Here is a 20069-nt window from a genome sequence, read left to right on the forward strand (position 1 = left end):
CAACGTAGTTCTCTGCGCTAACTTTATACACAAATTCAGCCGCTTCACGTTAGTTCTCGGAGAAACTAATTGCTTAGCGTGGAGCAAGCTCTTTTGTATTTCTCTGCTGAAAACAAAATCGCAAAATGAAAACATATACGGAATAATTGGATCTGATGAATAAAAATGTTTGCGTTTGTTTGTTAGTAGATTACAATAATGAAGTATCTCCTCCGCATTTCCTTTCCATTCATCCTTTCACGCGTATCTTTAAGATGTCAGAAAAAAGGATTAGCAGAGAAATTAGTAATACAATATTATGTAGGACTTGAGATTAATGTTTTCCGCTGTGCAGCATCATGGGAGCGATTCCGTTGCGAAACGTTGCTGAACGGCAAATAAAGTAGCGAACTGAAAGAGTTCGTTTTTGTTGGACAGTGCCGTCACTCGCGCCGTCATCTCCCGTCGTTATCTGGACCTCTCCTACGAAATCCCATTCCTTAAACGTATGCATGACTCTCGACCGATTCGAGCCTGTTAACATATAAATTGCCGCTTAACGGCGGGACAATCAGTTTCGCGGGAACTCTTGGGAAGAGGGTGACGACGGAGACGAAGACGGACGACATCGAGAATGAACGAGACAGAAAGACATGAAAAGACAAAGGGAGAGAAATAGATAGAGGAAGAGAGAGAGAGAAAGAGGGGGGGAGGGGGAGGAGCAACAAGAAGGGGACGAAGGGTGGCGAGGTCACCCTCCGAAAGTAACGGCAGAGAGCGCGTGAACAGTGGAAAAGACAGAGCGCGTAAAGAAGAACAAGAAGGAAGCGGGGAGTGACTCGCCGGCGAAGAGACAGAAACGGGGGGAAAAAGGGTGGCATTCAATTCAATTTCCTAAGAAACTCTTTAGTGTTTGAGATACAGCCGCCGAAAGGATGCGCGCGAGGTTAGATATGTGGTATAGATGGTGGATGCGATCGCGGTGGGGGATGGGAAGACAGACAAACGGCGCGAGCGAAGCGGTCGCGGAGAGGGGGAGGTAGAGTTGGATAGATAGAGGTGGGATAGAGAGAAATCCGGAGGATGGATGGGAGCACCATCGTTTGCCGCGCGCGCGAAAGGAAGAAAGAGGAGAGAAGAGGAGAGGAGAGGAGGGTAAGGGAGGAGAGAGAAGGGATGGCGACACGCCGCGCGGGAAGGACGGAGCCGAGCGACGGAAAAACTGTAATAGTGAGTGAGTCACAGAAGACAACTACAGCGATAGAGGAGGCGGGGGGAGGGGGCGCATAAAAGAGAAAGAAGTTCTCTCGTGTGAGTGCGGGGGCGGGAATAAGAGGGTTGAGTAGAGAGAGGCGGGGTAGGGACGGATTGATATCGCCGAAAGAGAAGGTAGACGGTAAGCCAGAGAACCAGAGGGAGGGGGCAGGGGGAGGCAGGGTACGAGGGAGAAGCGTGGACGGAAGAACGCGGGATAAACGGAGACGAGGGACGGGAGAGAGAGACTGACTAACTGACTGTGGCCGGCTAGGGGGCGAAGGGGAATAAGGATTCTGTGCGCGGGCGCGAGGTTGGCGCAAACTCTTCGTGCAGCATCCCTCGTCAGTTGCAAGTCAGGAACTATCGCGGCCGCGTGGCGCCCGCGCACCGGTGTCGCCAGTAGTTTTGTCGATTTCGAGCGCTCCCGCGGTTTCGGCCGATCGACGCGCGACCGATACCAAAGTAAACCGGCCGAGTACTCGCGAACACCCCGACTTGGTGTTCTTCCGCCGATGTTGCCGGCGCGCGCTCGCGCGTTTCCACGTTTCCGTTCGCGCGAATAGTTTTTCTCTCTTCTCTTTTTTATGGGAGACCGCGGAAACGGAAACGCCGCGGTACCGATCGGCGAGCGGGGGTACATGTAGACAGAAGGCGTGACGTGCACGTTACAGTGACACAGAGGATCTCTCACACGGCAGAATGGATAAAGACTCTCGCCGGAAGTATAAAAAAATGCGATGTGGTCTGCTTCACCTGCTGCTGATAGTGGGGGGTAAGTTTCATTGTACAGTGTTACGTGTTCGGCAAGAAGGGGGAGGAGAGTTTCTCGAGTGATTTGGATACCGATTACCGCGACGGCGATGCGTTCTCCGTTAATTTCGAACGGAAAAAAACGCATTAAAGTGAATCTTCCATTGCTCTTTCGCCCATTAATGCTAACGTAGATGAGCATGGGAGAGGAGAAAATGTTTCTCCGACTGATAATTTCAAACCCAGAGGTACTTTTCTTTAGTTTAAACAACACTTTACGCAGAAGAGAATGGTTTTTGACAAAAGTCCTGAAACAGCTTTATCAGCTTGAATTTATACGCTGGAGAACGTCGAGATACATAGAGGGAAGAGGTATAATGTTCGCTCTTCCGTATCGCCCTAAGAAGGAGAGACGTAAAACGGTTAAGTTCCCACTAAGTTGGGCCTGCGAAGAGTCGTTAAAGGAGTCGTTGGAGCTTTCGACCCTCTACGCGCATCCTTCGGGATGGCTCGTTGTCTCAACAAAGTTCCGGGATCCGCTAATCCACGGAAAGGACGTGGGATACCTACGTTTCTTGTAGAACGGGGAGTCGTTCGCAGCCGCTCTACGATCAGCGGGAACGACATCATTACAGTCCAAGTTCGGCTCGGTTAGATCACGATGGGATTGCAATCGATGCTTTCACTCGTCGACGCATTTCTCGAGTATTACTACTGCGATCCGCCGTACCCTTCCCATGCGTACCAAATAGTAATAACAAGAGTGCTTAAAGATATCGCGGATATTGTTCGCGCTAAACTTCATCATCGGACAGATAGCGATTTAAATCCTCCCTTCACAGACTGTAAATAACATTTAATTGATCATATCTGTTTGCGTTCCTCTTAAACAGGCCGAAGTATATTATACGTACTGCAAACTGGAGGAGGAGGACGAGGAGATTCGCAGTGCGAACGTTTTGCTCTGATTCACAGTACCTTGGACGTGTGCCATTTTATCAGGGGGAGGGGGGGGTGATTCTTATGGAATAACAGTTTTGATATCAGCCTCGTTATAGACGAGCTCACTAAAGTTTGGTTTTACTTTGTCAAAGTAGGTCGAGAGCTTTGCAATGCTTGTAGTTAGATGATATGCCGGAGAATGATAAGGGCTTCTCGCAGTTCTTAGACGTGAATCATTTTAAGCGAACTTTTGTTTTTATTCTTATTCAAAGCAAGTACTTCTTTTTAATATTGCTATGTTAACCATCGCAATTTTATATAAAGTAACGGTAAGTGGACAGAGTTGAAGGCTTAATCGGATCAAAGTCGAAATCTCACGTTTCAAAGAAAGTATAATTCCGGTGCGTAAGAGCAACTATTACATGACAATCTGAGAAGTTCGTAAAGTAAGTTAAAGTGAGTGGAAGTGAGTCAGTGAGCGAGTTTTTGGACACGTCCGAACGGAGTGACGTATGCATTCAATAACGTAAAAAACCTAACGGGCTAGAAGTTCCGAAACTATTTGAGATATTGAAAAACTATTTCCAATTTTCACGTTTGCAGAAATTTTCAAAGTTGTGTGTCTAGATTGACTAAACGGTCTGTATCAAAACGCGATCTATATGCTAAAAAAAAATTATACGTGTCTTTTATCACGCTACAAATAATTTGCTACTAATTATCACTCACGCTTTAGAAATGAGGAGCGTTTAAATCCTATTAAAATTTGATGCTGTGATACATTAAACTAATTATTTTTTATCGACTTTTTATAAACTATTAATAAAGTTTACAAAATAATAGTTGTTTGGATTTTTCAAAATATTTAACATGTATTAATTTTTTAATAAACAGATTCAACAAAATTTTATATGTATGCAGAAAATTTAAAAGAACTCTTAAAAATAATTAATCGAACTCTTAAAGAATAATTAATCAAAAGAGTAAAAATACATTTTCTTAATTGTTGTATAATAAATCATTTTTATACTTCATTCTTTTGAAAATCCTTTCGAAGGGCGGAGCCCATTGGATAATTTGCGATCTACTAAAGGCAGCGGCAAGCTAATTAATTTATGATATAATTGAACTTTTAGAGATCTCATTTACCTCCGCCGTTATTATACAATTTATAAATTTGTTAAAAATTCTGTCTAACGCATACTAAAACATGACACGCTTAGACATTTGCTTATTCTCTCTCTCTCTCTCTCTCTCTCTCTCTCTCTCTCTCTCTCTCTCTCTCTCTGTATCTCTCTCTCTCTCTCTCTCTATTTCTCTGAACTTTTTAAAACATAATATTTATCTTCACACGTCGCACAAATTGAAATTTTATAGACATATTGCGCATAGTTTTTAGTCTCCTCGAACAAAATCCGCGCTGTGTTCTCAGAAGTTTTTCGCGAAACAACGTGCTATTGTCGCGTTGTAGAATTGGGTTGTTTCCGATGAGACAAATTCTCTCGACTGAATATTTTGCTCTCCGCTGGACGGCTGCTTTTCCACACGATTGCGTCGTGCCGCGAAAAGGCGAACAGATACGTGAGAATTTTTCGAAGGGAGAGAGAAAGAGAGAGGGGGGGGGGAGAGAAGAAAGAAAGAGATAGAACAAATCGTGGCAAACGTGCACCGGAATGCAGACATATCCGAGATACACTCACCCGCTTCGCCATCTTTTCGCAGATACTTTACCATCGTGACGCAGTTTCCGCGAAACGCATTTCTAAACTCGCGTTCTCTCTTATTGGAAAAATACAGCGCTCAGTACGTCGATGACGCGATTTATCTCCGCTTTCGGGAACGTCGCTTTTAGGGGGTAGAAATTTCTGTACTCAACAATTTAGCGCGCTGCTACGTTGTCCTCTTGTATTTATTTTGTTTTTGGACAAAACCTTGCGTTTTACAAACGCGTACCGTCTGTTTTCTTATAATCGTTCTTCGGTTCTCCGGAAGAAAAGTAAGATCATCGTAAGAACAATATCCTAAGAATTTTCCTTTATTTCTATCCGGTACGATATTTTCAAAATGAGCGTGTTTGCTTCCGAGAGTGCACCATATTTTCGAATGCTTCTATAAACTCCGCTCACTCTGCGAGCAGTTTCAGCATAAAACGTTTGTTATCTTTCACAACTTTGTTTTACCGCTGTGCTGCTTAGTTCTTTTCGTGCTTTATTGCTATTGTTAAACATTTTTTAACAGTATGTACAAAGGAAAATTCGCGCTCGCGCACAGCGTATTATTCAGTTAAATATAAATACATACAGATATAATCATTATTATTAATCGTCCAAATATATTTGCATCGAATTGACGCGAGTGGAGGATGTTTTGAATATCCTAAATACTTTCTTTAACTTATGCGAATGCAATTATATTCTTTTAATACTAAATTAAATATTCTTGAAAGTATTCTTCATGTCCGACACAATTATGACCCAACAAGCTTCAATATCAATCTTCACCAATCAACTGCAATGTATTCATTCATTTTTCAATGTAAATTTTGAAAGCTATTCGGTGACAAGCAGATGAATTGATCTTCATCGGTCATCAGCGGCCGGGTTATTATTTGTTCAAATTTTTTAAACCATTTTTCCGCTGTCAGTTCATCATGTTACGTTTATAGAACATCGTTGACATTTCCACATTTAAGCTGACAGAACAAACATACGCGAACAATCTGCAATTGAAGTACCCACCTCTGACGAATTTTTTAATAATTTTTCAACTTGATTTTCAATGAAGCTTTATCATTTGCACGAAAACGCAACTGCATGTATAATGACGGTGTTACAATTTGCTAAAAAATCTATGTTATCCATTATAATAAATGTCGTTCGTATCGTGATTAAAGTAAAATACTGCAAGCATTTGGACGTTCTATTATATTAATGTCGACATTTTAAGAGTAAGAACGTAATAGGAAATGATAACGGTAACAATACTCGTTCTTCTATAGATTCTTTCTGCAATGTTATTACATTCCAAAACGTAACGGATTTAATTCATTCCGTATAAAAACAGCGCTAAGAGAAGAGACTTTCAAGCCGCTTTGTGTCTGATTGCCTTGTCCAATAATGTGAATCTCAATCTGCTAATTGCGCTTCTTTCTTAATTGATTGCCTCATCTCTTAATCTTCTTATTAAGAATTTGTCAAAAGAAGAAAAGAAAAATGCAACATATTAATAATCTTCCTTCCGTGCGCGAAGAAATTTGCCTCTGAGTCAGAATATCATCACGCAAATAGAAAAGATCGGTCGAAGCGATCATACTCTTTATTGATCGTGAATTAGCTAGCACCCCGCGCGCATTCACAATTACACATTATTACATTTGCATTGCGACTGAAGCACCGATGTCTTATCAAACTTGGCAACGCAATTCTGTCAGACATTACTTGTAATTACCTTATCAAATTAACCACCGTTCCTTTATTCCGCCCCGTAGCCCAATAGCTGCAGTTCGAGCGGCAGAAACATGGCTTGATGGTACGGATCAAATTTTGACCAATTACTTCCGCCAGCGCGTCGCTTTTATCGTTTACGACCGGCACTAATGAACGGAAACTTGGAGGCGCTTGTTATTCGGACACAAACTTTGGTCTTCGTTAACCAAATTCAGTCCACATTCGAATAATAAACACGAAATATCCACATTATTCCGCTCTCGCGTTCGTACGCGCGTCTGAGATTTCGTCTTTCTGTCGTTTAGACTTTTAATTTCGATGTCAATATTTAAGAAAAATGCTTAACGAAAATTGGATAAAATCGAAGAATTCTGTCATTAAAATACGGAGCACCTAATCCGCGTGCCCGCGTATTACGAATCCGATAATGATCTTACAAGTCAAACATTTTATTCACTCATCGTACCTCGATTCACTTCAGAAGACGTCTCCATTCTGACCCCCCCCCCTCTCTCTCTCTCTCTCTATCTCTATCTTTTTCGAGCGGGCTACAATTCGCGGCAGACAGCCCGAAAGATTTCCTCGAGACACGGTATTGGAGATGTTCCTTCCACTTCGTCTTCTTTTACCTCTCCGTCTTCCTCTCTTTTCCTTTTTTTTCTCCGGGAATCGGAATGCAAAGGATGCAGAAATGAAGAGGGTACTTCCGTCCACAATTCGAAGACCTCATCGCCTTCCGCCTCAGTCCGATTGTTCTGTCTTCGTCACGATCGTCGTTCTCCTTTGTTCCTCGAGTCTCCCGTTGCTCTCGTCACAGTTGGAACAAGGAGAAAAGGAATTCTCAGAGCGAGTCCTTGGCGGGCGGGCGGACGCTCTTGTCGGATATTACTTTTATTCTGTTTCGAGCCTCGTCGCTGCCTGGACGATGTCCCAGTTCGAGCGTCCCCTTTCATCTACGAGTCGTTTTGTATCATCGCGATTGTATCGCCCGCGTGTACGTGATCAGAATTGGTCCGAATCTCCACGGTACCTTCGTCCGGTACGACGGTATCCTTCCGTGGAGTACAATTTCCTCGACAAGAACGAGCTGTGTACATCCTCTTGTACCATCAGCACAAAGTTAGTCATTGCCACGAATTGAAAGACAAACGAAAACGCGTGGGATTGTGTGCTCTACGCGTTGACTTTCAATTTCAGGGCTCAAAGTATAAACTCGTAACTGTCTCTATTTGTTATATAACACACAGAAGTAAGTTACAAATATGTTTACTCAGAAATTGTAAAAATCTCTACGTGAATATCTTAAAATTATGTGCAAAATATCTGGACGAAAAAAAATATCTTCAAAAAGTCAAATATATATAAAAATAAATAGAAATAAATAGAAATAATTAACGAATTTGCTTTTCGACCGCCAGATATTCGCCACTCTCCTATTATTTTTTTCCCCTTGAAAAAGTTCTGATGTTACACATGCGGAAGTGTACGTGTCCGCGTGGCCTGACATTAACCCGAGTCACGCGATGTTCTCAATCGCTTCGGGATTACACCGCGCGAAGATCCGCAGGGCTGAAATTTATCCTGCCGGACGCGATCGGCCGGGAATCAACGGAGTGGGTGGTGGGCCATTTCGCCGCAGGACGAGCGAGAAAACAAGGATCAAAAGTCGATCGGAAAGGGCGAGCGCGCTTCCGGATGTAATTCCGCAAATACGTTCCGGCTTCCGCTCGAGCGAGCACGACCGCCGTCGAATCATCCGTGTGAAATTCGTGCGGGGAGGACGGCCGGCCACGCGCCATGTGTGGTCAACGATGCGCCTTTTTGCGGTTCGCGGAGCCAGAAAATGACGACGCGTGCGCCACGTTTCTTTTTATAAGCGAGAAAAAGGGCCGAGGATAATTTCATCAGGAAGCGCGACAAAGGGCGCCCGGTTAAAGATCGCTGGCCCCGCAAAGCAACCGAATTACCGTTCACCCCTTACGGGCCGTTAATTGCCATCATTCGCCATCACTCTTGTCGCGTACGTCACGTTTCGCGAAACGGAAAGCGCGTCGGATTGATTTAATTGTTTTCGCGATCGCAAACGACCGCGGCAACGGCTACGCAAATTCGGTCGAATTAATCGAATTGAGTCACGCGGGATTTATAGCTAATTGGAGCGTGCCGCTCGTTGTTTCAATAGGCAACTGTAAAATTCTGATAGCGTAATTACCGAGCGCGCTCTCCCGATTTCGCATTTGCGAATTCAAATTGCGACAGGGCGCATCGGTAAGGCAAAGAGCGCAATTTTGAGATTGGCACAAAATCCACCGGAGCATTATGCGCACCTGTTTATTTATTTTATTGTATTATAAATGGGAAATCGCTACATTTAAAATCATCAAATACGATCAACTGAAATATAATTAAAACCAATAATTGAATGAAACAGTCATATTATAAATTTTCGGTGTTAAAACATTATGATTTTATTATTCTTAGCATTATTCTTACACTCTGGAATAATTGTTAATTTCATCAGGAAAAGCAGTTATATAACATTATTCGATTTGTAACTTCGTGACAACGGGCTGTGGCTGTGTTTTCCTAATAATAATAAATATCCATGTTTAAATATAATATTATAGAATAGAGATATAGATATCCTTCAATGTAATCGAATTACACCAAAAATAAAAATTGTTCTTAGCACAAGGAATTCATTTGACTACAATCAAAACAGAGGGTACTCGTTCCTCCAAATGCGGGAATAGAAATAATCCGTGACAAAGTACGGCTCTTCGTAATGGGAAGCTGCGGATCGTTAACTGCAACTTGGAGTCTCGTTGTCCTGGTGAAAAAGGTCGAGCATACACATTCACCGTACTTTATATCACATTTAACGCACCTTTATAACGACTTCACCTCGCAGTGACGACAAAAGATTGGCCCGACGATAAAAGAGCCGTTAGGGCTTCGATATAGAGAGAAACAGGAAGGCAAGCAAGTAGATCAAGAGAGAAACGAGTAGCGAGTTAACAGTCAGGCCAGAGAAGCAAGAGAGATAGAGTGAGTGAGTGAGAGAGAGAGAGAGAGAGACTCGGACAAAATGAACAGAGAGAATCGTGATGATGCGTAGGAGGAAAGAGATAAAGCGGAAAGAGAAGAGAAGGAAGAAGAAGAAGGAAGCGAGAGAAAGAGGGAGGACAACTCACCTTCGACTCCAAAGTTTTTCAGAGAAGTGCGAGGCGTCGGCCATTACCGTGGATCACATACCTCTTTCACTTCGCTTCCACTACTTCGTCCGGGCTCACGTAAACCACAGCGCTCCTGGATGCCCGCCGGGCAAAACTTTCGGGCCACTACGTACGTCGAGAGTTAAAAATTTATCCGCTTTGAAACTGATTAGGCAGCGCGCGCGCGCACCCAAGTTCCGGGGTCCGAATGTCTCTAATTGAAAAGGAGATCTAAGATCGCGATATGCGCGGCGGCCCGTTTCGCCCGCGGTTATTTCATTTTCTTCCCCCGTGGAAGATGCGCCCGAGAAACCCCTCTTCGCCTGGAAGAAACCTCTCGTGAAAGAAAATTCGACGCGAATACGAGATCTCTTGGGTACATCCGAGAGTAGGTGGTGTTGTCCTTATACATTTAATGGATTCCGTGGGACCGGTTTAATCGGCCTTGCAAGCACGAGAGCGGCATCGGGGGAATGTACGGAGATGAGTGTTGGGATTACTCGACGAACGGTCGTGCCATTTTTGCTTAGTCCTTTTGAATGCATCTTAGAGAGAGAGAGAGAGAGAGAGAGAGAGAGAGAGAGAGAGAGAGAGAGAGAGAGATACGTAATCGAATATTTCATCGTTGCGCTTTTGCAGTTATCGCGACTTCTATCGAGAGATATGAAAATTGTACGTATAGCGCGCGTCGCTGTATAAGTTTTAGTTTAATAATTTCTTCCAAGAGGCACGGGGTCCTCGACGAATTACGCGATATATATAAAATTTTATTTTAATCTCTCTTTAATATATATATCTGTGTGTGTGTGTGTGTGTATGTGTGTGTGTGTGTTGTAAAATAAAATTTCGGCAGTACATACTAAATGTGCCTTTTAATGCATCGTTTAACGCATTGCTGACTTTTCCGTCACGGACAATTAACAATTCTCTATAGCCATTACTTCTCTCACTTACTGAAATATTTTACATTAAATACGCAGAGTAAAGATAATTTTGAAAGTGAGACGCTTACAATTACCCCATCAAAACGTGAATTAATAAGGGCAGTTATATTTTATATTAGCTGAAAGCAAAATTTGCTTTTGAACGGATATCATTTAGATTCTGCAGGGTCGAGAGAAAGGGTTTATATCCGTGCGCTCATGAGATTCCCTGTGCGAGGAAATTCGGGGGCGAACGCCTCGGATGCCTTCACGTTGTCTTAATATATTTCGTACTCGTAGACAGGGGTTGGGTGGTCTTTGTTGGAAAGCCACTTACGCTCTGCCGAGATACGTAATCTTGCCCGGTGGCCCCGGGGCTTACATCGATCTAGGATTTTAGCTAACGCGCACGGCGCAGAGAACCAAAGTTTATTAAGAAGCCTTCGAGAGTACGCCGGGGAGAATGACGGCGCGTCGGTTATTACGGAGGGAGAGGGAGCGCTCTCGAGCGTTCGGACCAGCTGCAAATAATTAATCTATCTGGCTTAAGTATTTGCATCGCGTTGGGAAAATCATCTTTACACCGAGTCAACCGAGGCTTAAAACTCGGCCAGATTTCGCACGTCGTTGATCGTGCACGAGTCGCTGTGACGAAGCAAATCGTGTTGACAATATAATAGACAACTTTTGTACTGGTAATAATTTCAAAACAATTATTATTAACGTCAATATTTCGCGTTTGTAAAAAAAGTCTCAATATTTTACTGATTGATTAAATAATTAAAGAAATGAGTTTTCAAATAAAGAGACAAATTCTTATAAATAATTGAGGAAAAATGTAGTAAGATATATCAACGAATCATTGCAATTGCCCGTTGTATCATGGCGGCTCATTAATTGTCATAAAATGGGTCACCCTTTTCACCCTACGACGACGATAAACGTGATAAACGAGTTAAAAATAGTTTTAACCTAACGCTGCGCGCGCGGGCAATGAACGAGCGAAAAAAAGAAGGATATTAACCGAGCTGGGAAGAGGGACTCTATCCGAGGATACTCGGAGGCTAACGTCGCCCTGGGTACGTAGTATCTCAAGCTAGCGTCTCACCGGCTGTTACTTGGCGGGACACTGGCTTTCGTTGCGATAACAAACGTTATTTCCGTGCACCGCGGAAAAAACTAACAACTTTAGTGGCCGGGGCGATATACGTCGCCGATTTTTGTCGCACGATTTATTCGGAGTCCAGTAAGCACTGTCGTTCTTTATGACAATGAGCTTCATAAGGTTACACTTTACACACTGGTATGTGCAAAGACGATAATTCTGAAGGCACAATAATTAGAAAATTATTTTATCGGAACAGATCTAAAGATTGAAATAAAATAATATTCAAAAATATTGATCGTTACTTACAGAACAATATCGAATAAAAGACAGAAACATAAAAGGGAAAAAAGAATAAAAGAAATATTGCTATAATTTTTTTTGTATTCAAAATAAATATATCTGTGTAAAAAAAATACAAGAATTTATTTTCTAATGTAACCTGCTTTTTAAAAAGATCATTTTCTAAATTAATCAAACTATCTTTTCTAGTAAAAATAGTTTAATAATAATGAAATAAAGAGAATCACATTAGAAAATAAACTAGATACATTTTAATATTTAAATTTAATTTAAAATAGCTTTTTAAATACTTTTTAAGAAAAATTTATGGAAGAATGAATTGTTATCTATTGCGTTTAAATGTGCTGCAAAACAAATTGCAAATGTTTCAATGATTAACATTGGTAAACCTTTGCGACAACATCTTAATTAAATTTATTCAGTTTGACAATGGAAGCAGGAAGTCACAACAAACTAACGTTCTTAAACGAAGAACAAATTCTCGACAAAACAATTCCCAAGTGCGGTTGAAGATAATACGTATGACCGAGGGATGAAGCGAGGGATCAGTCAAGAAGGGTGTCCTCCGTCGTTGCATCCTACGGGAGCTACATTTAAAAGTATAATTTAAAAATGGCGGCACAGAACACACGAAATGGCTCATAAGCATAATTTATGCGGCCGTTTCGCCAATCCCTCACCTCTCGCGGCGAGAGTCTCTGTCTCTCAGCACTTCCTCTCTCTCTCTCTCTCTCTCTCTCTCTCTCTCTCTCGCGCGCGCGCGTTTAATAAAGGGTCTTCGCCACGTAGCGAGGGAGGGATGCCGATCTTTTTGTTTTCGGAAACTGTCGCCCTTCCTCTTCCTTTTCTTACCTTTCATTTGAATTCGTTAACTCGACGATCGTCAAATCCGTCCCCTCCCCCCTCCGCTATCCGACGACCGCGATTCAGCTACGGGTGGAATCGATCTTCTTACGAATCGAGGCAGAATAATTCGCAAGAACCACCACGACGGCCTGCATCTCATCTGCGTCGAAATAAATTTCAGAGAAGAAACTCGGAAACACCAGAAGAAGGTGTTATTTGTTACCGTCGGAAGAGCGCTTGGGAAGAAGACCGCGGAAAAAGAGGGGCGGAAAGAGCGAGCGAGAGAGATATAATTTACCAGGACCAAGCTCTATGAGCACGGCATTGTTATAATTTATTCAACGCGACTGTGTCCGGATTGAATTTGTCAATTAATCGCGTTTCTGTGTGCGTGATAATTTCTCCTGCAATCATTAAAATTTAGACTCGTGCAACTTCCACTATACACCAATTAACCCTTTGCAGCGTAATTTGCATCGTGTCGCGCGACAGATTTTCAAGTGTATACCTCTTTATGTTCAGAACACGAAATTGTTTCGATATAACGAAGTTCCGTTGATTAGAATCGCTCTGCGCTAGTTTTTCAACGTAATTTCATATATGTATATACAATATATTATACATGTCACATATTATGTAATTTTTTTCACAGAAATGGCGGTAACACAACCCATTTAAATTTTAATCTGTCAATGGTAAATCTCTAAGTTATTTGTAGCATGCCAATATCAAACTATTTCCGTTTGAAAGCACTCTCGAGATATATTTACCGCTCTGTGCGACGTTTTCGGTTAGAACTCAGCAATTTACTAATTCCAGAAATAAATTGCTTCGTCTCTAGTTTGTTAATAAAATAGGCACTAGTAAACTTCTTCGTATATTCATTCAAAGAAAACTTACGAAATCCATCAGCTAGACAACCATTTAAATAAATTAATTTCTGCCATTTAATTTTGGGTTTACTTTAATAGGCTGTCATAGAACGATCTCTTTTCTCTCTTCTCTCTCTCTCTCTTTTTCTTTCTGCTTAACAAGTTAAACATTTTGAGTTGAACTTGTTTCCTCTCAGAAACAGGAGATAAATTCACAGATGGCAAGTACCATCATCATGTTTGAAGATGAAGTGTAGATTTCTCATTTCCTCAACTTCTTTCCGCACCTGAACTTTACTTTTTTTTTCGTAAGAGCTTCACTTGACAAATAACCAGTTTCCGACACATCTTATAGCTCAGTGCGGTAATAAACATAACTACCGAGTAAACTTTTGTGAAAGAATGCTTCGCGGAAGCGGATGCTGTATTGGGCACACGGAACGCTCAGTCGATTGCGATCGTTTAGTCTTTGATAGCGAAGAAGAGAGAGCACACAATTTGTCCGGAACTGAACGACAACTTTGGCGGATGTTTCCGCGATTGGCTGGTCCTTTGATCATCAAGTATCTTCTTGGCTTTGCCGTATGACGTCGTATTTTTCTTTGAATCAACTATTTGGAGTATAAGCTTCTAGCATGGAGAGACACATCTCTTTCTGAATCATCTTTAATAAGCTGATATATTACAGAAAACCAGCAATAGGTGTAGCAAATATATTCGATTATAAAAAGGAACATTCAATTATACGAGTAAAGAAAAGAATAAACTTATGACGCGATCATTTTTGCGTTGCTATTGAGAATAAAAATTAATTTTGCAAATCTCTTTGCTTTAATTAGTATAACGTAAATACTAATTACGGCGGAGACTTTAAATGCGAGTTTAATTCGATGCAATTATACTATATCGTGCAAATTGGCTGCAGTCCAAGAGATACACACGGGTGTCGTATGCGATTTCTCTTCCGTAAAGAGCAGTGTTAAAATTCTTAACAAGCTATATATAAACTTGTCGGAACGGAGATAGGAATAGAGTTATACACTAGTTCTGCATTAACGGATTATTTCCTAACGGTACGAATTTATAAACTTAATTCTTGATTTACAGAGAATTAAAAATACAAGATAAGCAAATTACAGTTAGGAGGGAATTTTTCTTATCAGTTTTGACAAATTTTGTGGCATTTCAAGTCGAATAGAAAGTTTTCTAAGCCAGTTTGATACTTTATGATCATGAACTACACGAATCCCTTTGCGGAAAATTTCGCGCGCGGAACAGATTGCTCCTTCTTTCGAGCTTCTATTCGGATTTAATGATGTATAACCGTGGTTCGCAATTTCGTCGGCCGGCGAAAGCTTTTATTTAATGACTTGACCTGTTTAAATAGCTTTCTCGCGAAAACTTTTGACCTTAGGATCTACGTAATATATTACGTCGTTAAAGTGCATAATTCCCGCGATCTTTCTCGCGTAATTTTATAAAGTATGCATGTATCTTGGCATGAAATATTTGCGGTTATACACTATTGATTACGGTCTAGGACGCCATCATTAATCGCGTCGCAATAATCGCGGTAATTGTTCCGTATGCCACGAGACATCGATTTTCACTCAAGAGGACATTACGCCGCACGCGATGCGTCTTCGGACGTGAGACGGGAAGTCTCTTTTCCCTTATCAACGAGACAAGTGAATGTAAATTGCAAAGAGCTCGGGACGTCCCGTCGAGAATTGCGCTGTTTGCGCCAATCGCATTAAGCAACTTTGTAATCGGAGTCGATGAAACGAGTTACTCTTGCAGAGAACTTCGGAAGACAAGTCGCACTTCCCCGCAAACTTCCCAATAGAGATCGCCGACTTCAACTTTGAATTTCATGGAGGGCACACAAAAATTTAATTGACTGAATTTACACGTCTGTTGATCTTACGAATAAATCACAGCGCGATTGAGTCTCTTGATATCTCTCGACCCCCCCCCCCCTTGGATCGTTAAGCGGGATTCTTCATGACGGGGGTTTTCTGCGCTGGACGCGCAGGTAATACCCCCTATATCCCGCTTTGCCGCGGCTACCGTAAAAAAATTTCAGCGAATGAGCTTCCCAGCTGAAACGAGGTTCTTTGTATCCACGGCTCATTAGGTGAAGCCCTTTATGGAAAAAGTCGAGAGCGGTATCCTCTTTCTTCGTTTTACGAGTTATTCAGCATGCTCTCTCGACTTTCGTAAAAAATTTGTATAAGTGGCTTTCGTCTTCAATTACACTAGTAGCGAGCTATTCTCTACAACGGGGGTTGTTCACGCAGTATACCTTCGGCCTATCCTGTTCACTTCATCGACCGCATACCTTCAACCGACAAGTCGAAGTCTCCGAATGCCCATTCCCGAGGCTTGAAATGTTTTACATACTTGCGTTTACTGCGCTATGTGCGAAATGTAAATGAGAAATATCGGATTAAACAATTCGGCGATATATTTTGTGTGCTATCGAGATCAATGGCTGTTCACGTGGAGTAGCTTCTGTATTTAATCGGGGGAAACGTGTGTAGCGATAAGTAAACGAAACTCTAAAGTGTATTATTCAAGTGTGTCATTCAAGTAATATAAAACTATATTCGAGCCCGAAGCCATCGTATTTTATACTCACGGTTGAAGTAACGAAGTAACACCAAGAAAGTATTGAAAAATTGGCTTTCGAGTTTATTCTATGCGGCGTATAATTACAACAAAGTTTGTGGTGTTTACGGAATCGTTAAAGTATTTATCAATATTGCTATTTGGAGAGAAAACAAAACGCGGGGCCCAAACGCGCGACGTATTAACGCGGCAGAATCGTTTAACGTGATAATCAGCAAGATCGTTCCCATCGGAATGGAAGCGAACGTAATTTCTCGTCACTTTTTGCCGCGTCAAATTGATCCATGTTTAGACAATGGCGGCGGGCCGACGCGGCTGCAAAAACGCCGCAGCGCCCGTCGTATCAGATTAAACGTTTAGACAATGGCGCGAACTTTGAAAGTCTTCCTTTCCGTCAGTATCGGCAAAAAGCGCGGAAAGCAAGACGAGACGTTTTATCTTCCATGGGGAAGTTTCCTGCCGGTGATGCGCGCGCGCAAGGGGATTTTATTCCTTCGCGCTTCGTACTTCCGCTACAGTCGCTACAATAAAGTCCCGCCGTTCGATAAAATGTCAAGCCACGAATTTCCGGCGACTTGCGAGGACGCCAACATCGAGGGGCGGCGGGTGGCGGAGCACTTGGAGAAAAAAAAACCCCCCTTTACAGAATCGGCGGAAAGCGTTGGGGATATTTGGTCCCGGTGCGGAAAACGCTCGAAAATTTTTCCCTTGCGCGAAAGAATCTCGTGCAGCACGGAGCGCGTCGGATTATCGCCCTTTTCGCAGCGATGACTGGAATATTTGACGGCCGGATTTCTTCGCGAAAGAGGTATTTGTCTTGCGTTTGACGTTTCTGTTAGGGCTAATGGAAATGCAAAACTGGAACGAGGTATTATTAATAGTAAAGTACGAGTGACAGCTATAACGGTATGAAAGATTCAGAGACAGAGACATAGACAGAGAGAGAGAAAGAGAGAGAGAGAGAAATTGGCATAAATCAAATACACGTACGATAAACTCGAAATGCTTAACCACTGAAATATCTGATTGATATTAAAGGATCTAGAAAAATGTTATAAAGTTATCTTATAAATTACAGTCATGTCATGTAACACATATGCAAATAAAAACGAGAAGATAAATTAAATTAACGATTAAATAAATATTATGATATTGAAAGTGTTTTAAAAATACACGAAAAAAATTTTATCTCAAAAATTACTATTCACGATAGTAGGATTATAAGAAGAAATTTCAGAGATTTATATCATAAGCAGTATATAAATACTATGGCAACTTGATGAAAAACATAGTAAAAATTGTTATAATTCCTTCCGCACTTAATAACTGTATATAATGATTTTTTATATAAAATTTTCTGTGTAATTTTACACAGGGAAAATTAATATCTTGTAAGTACTTTTCTTCAAGTTTCTTGTTCTCATAGCTCTATCTATTTGTGAAATTGTGAGATAGCTGCTTTTAAATATCAACGTAAAATGAACGATAGAAAAAAATTTTGTAGTAAGATGCTGTGCTCCTACGCTTCGTAATTTTTTATATTTTATTTGTTACTGAGAGGTGCTGGACTGGATCTTTTCGCGGCTTTTCGACTTCCCATGGGGACGACGATTCTCAACGATTCAATCAGCGCGGCCAATCGAATTCGACAATTGAGTAATCCGCTACTCCGTTCAGCGTTTCTTCTTTTCCTTTACTGCTTCCTCGTATTCGCCCTCTCATCCCTCCAGAAGATCCAAGGTGCCGCACCGATTACGTTTAGAGGGAGAGATCTCTCTACGTAGAACCGAACGTGCGGGTAGATGCAAGGATGGGAAATAACGAGAGGCCATTAAAGTGAAAAAAACTCACGCCTCCAATTTGCGTGAAATTTTAAGCGAAAACTTATCTCGATAATTTGATACAACTTTAAAGGAGTTGGATGACTTTAATAATTTAAGAAATTTTTGTTTAACTAGATAGGATAAAACTAGATAGGAAGGCGCAAGTAAAATGCAAACAAAGTATAAAACAAATTTACATAAAATTATTTTTAAAACTTAGTGTACTGAAAATATTGAAATAATCTTTTAATTGTAAATAAATTTACTTGTAAATAAAAGATATTAAATACTTAAAAATTAACTAAGTGATTAAATAGTGTTTAAAAAAATAAGTTATTAGAATATTTTAAATAAATATTATGCTGTGTGTATAGAAAAAATCAATGTTTTCAATATTTAACCTTTATACAATCAATAATAATAAATTAATAAATGTACTAAATAATGTAATAATGTAATAATGTAATATGTAAACATATGGCATGTTCAGTTAATAAATTTTGTCGGCAAATGATTATATGATAGATATATTTTATGCGATGGACAATTAAATTCAGAGAGACAATAATATAACACTTTTGTTATCATAAAATTGTTAAGTAGTGTATGTTAAAATTAATTAAAGTACAGAGCATAATTAGAAATTGCGTATTTACAGAAAATTGCGTAAATTTTGCATTTATGTTTATATTTGCGCATTTAGATTCGTTAAAGTTCGTTCTCGAAGCGTATACTACAAAGGGGGTGCAATACTACAATGCTATAATATGCCCAAGATTTCTCAAGCAAACGTATATTTCGCGTGTAGCTAAGCGAAATCTCTTGTGCTTGCATCCTATTTTAATAAGAGCAAGGAAGGAGGACCGAAATTTTCAACGAATAGCAACTGCCTGCTTTCTGCGGGATTGCATACCTACTCACAGAAAAGCCCGTAGCATGTGAAAACTGCAGCTAAGAAAATTACTAATCGCACGAGTACTAGAATTTACACACACACGCACACACGCGCGCGCGCGCGCACCGTTACATTTCCATATGTATTTTCAGAATTGGACTTTGTTTGCGGCTAGTAAATTCGTTCGCTCAGAATAATTTTATTCATTCACACAAATTATATAACTCATTTTAATAACTAGTGTGGCAAGAATCAGCACAAAGAGAGAAATTCATATAATATTTGTCAGCAAGCTTAGATATACCTTTCAATAAATCTTTTATAACACAAGAAGCTTATTGGATTCCTCTCTAGTACAATATGAAACGGTTTAAATGTTTTCATATAATATTTTTATGGATATTTAGTAATTTTATGCTTCAAATGTTTGAAATCGGACGTATTCGATTTATGGCAGAAAAAAGCCAAGAGGTTTTATAACTAGCTCAGAACGTATGGTTATGCGTTCCATATTTACGGTCTGATGGACTATAAACTTGATTTATAACTCCAAAAGAAATCTAAACGAAATTTAATGCGTAAGAAAAAAAAATTAAATGTAAAAACGATCTCCAAAAACAGACAGAAATTTTCAAACTGTTTCCATCATCGGCAAGATCGCTAAAAATGCGGAGAGATGCGTACATCTCTCGCGTTTCTCGTCCTTCTTTTATCGTGGGATTTGTCGATAAACGTCGACGAAAAGTTGCGGGCAACCCGTTTGAAGAGATAAACGGCTTTCCACAAATCGACGTTGCAGTTGAATCGCAAAGGTAGGAAAATCGTAGGTACGTCATCACGTTTCTACCTACATCAATCTTGACTTCGACTTGTCAACGTCAACGACAATCGCGGGTTCATCACTCGCGTGGAAAATATTTTCTCCGAGATCCGAGAAGCTCATCTTTTAAAACGTCGAGCGTGTAGGCAAAGTATGCTTTTCGCTTTCCAAGAAATAACAGTGAGCGATACCTCGATCATAAGTTTTCATTTAACTTATGAAAATCAATCGATAATTAGACATAGCACAATGTCTTCCCTAA

The 20069-nt window shown here is 40.8% G+C and overlaps 1 protein-coding gene across 1 annotated transcript in view; it reads left to right on the forward strand.

Annotated features, from left to right (window-relative positions):
• Nucleotides 1–1558: 1558 nt before the first annotated feature.
• LOC105834776 overlaps nucleotides 1559–20069 on the forward strand; it is a 100719-nt gene continuing 82208 nt past the window's right edge. The window contains exon 1 of the mRNA XM_036295099.1: nucleotides 1559–2008. Within this exon, the coding sequence (XP_036150992.1) occupies nucleotides 1936–2008 (73 nt within the window). The 5' untranslated portion in view covers nucleotides 1559–1935. The remainder of the gene's footprint in view (nucleotides 2009–20069) is intronic.

This window comes from Monomorium pharaonis, chromosome 1, assembly GCF_013373865.1.
Source record: "Monomorium pharaonis isolate MP-MQ-018 chromosome 1, ASM1337386v2, whole genome shotgun sequence".
Classification (NCBI taxonomy): domain Eukaryota; kingdom Metazoa; phylum Arthropoda; class Insecta; order Hymenoptera; family Formicidae; genus Monomorium; species Monomorium pharaonis.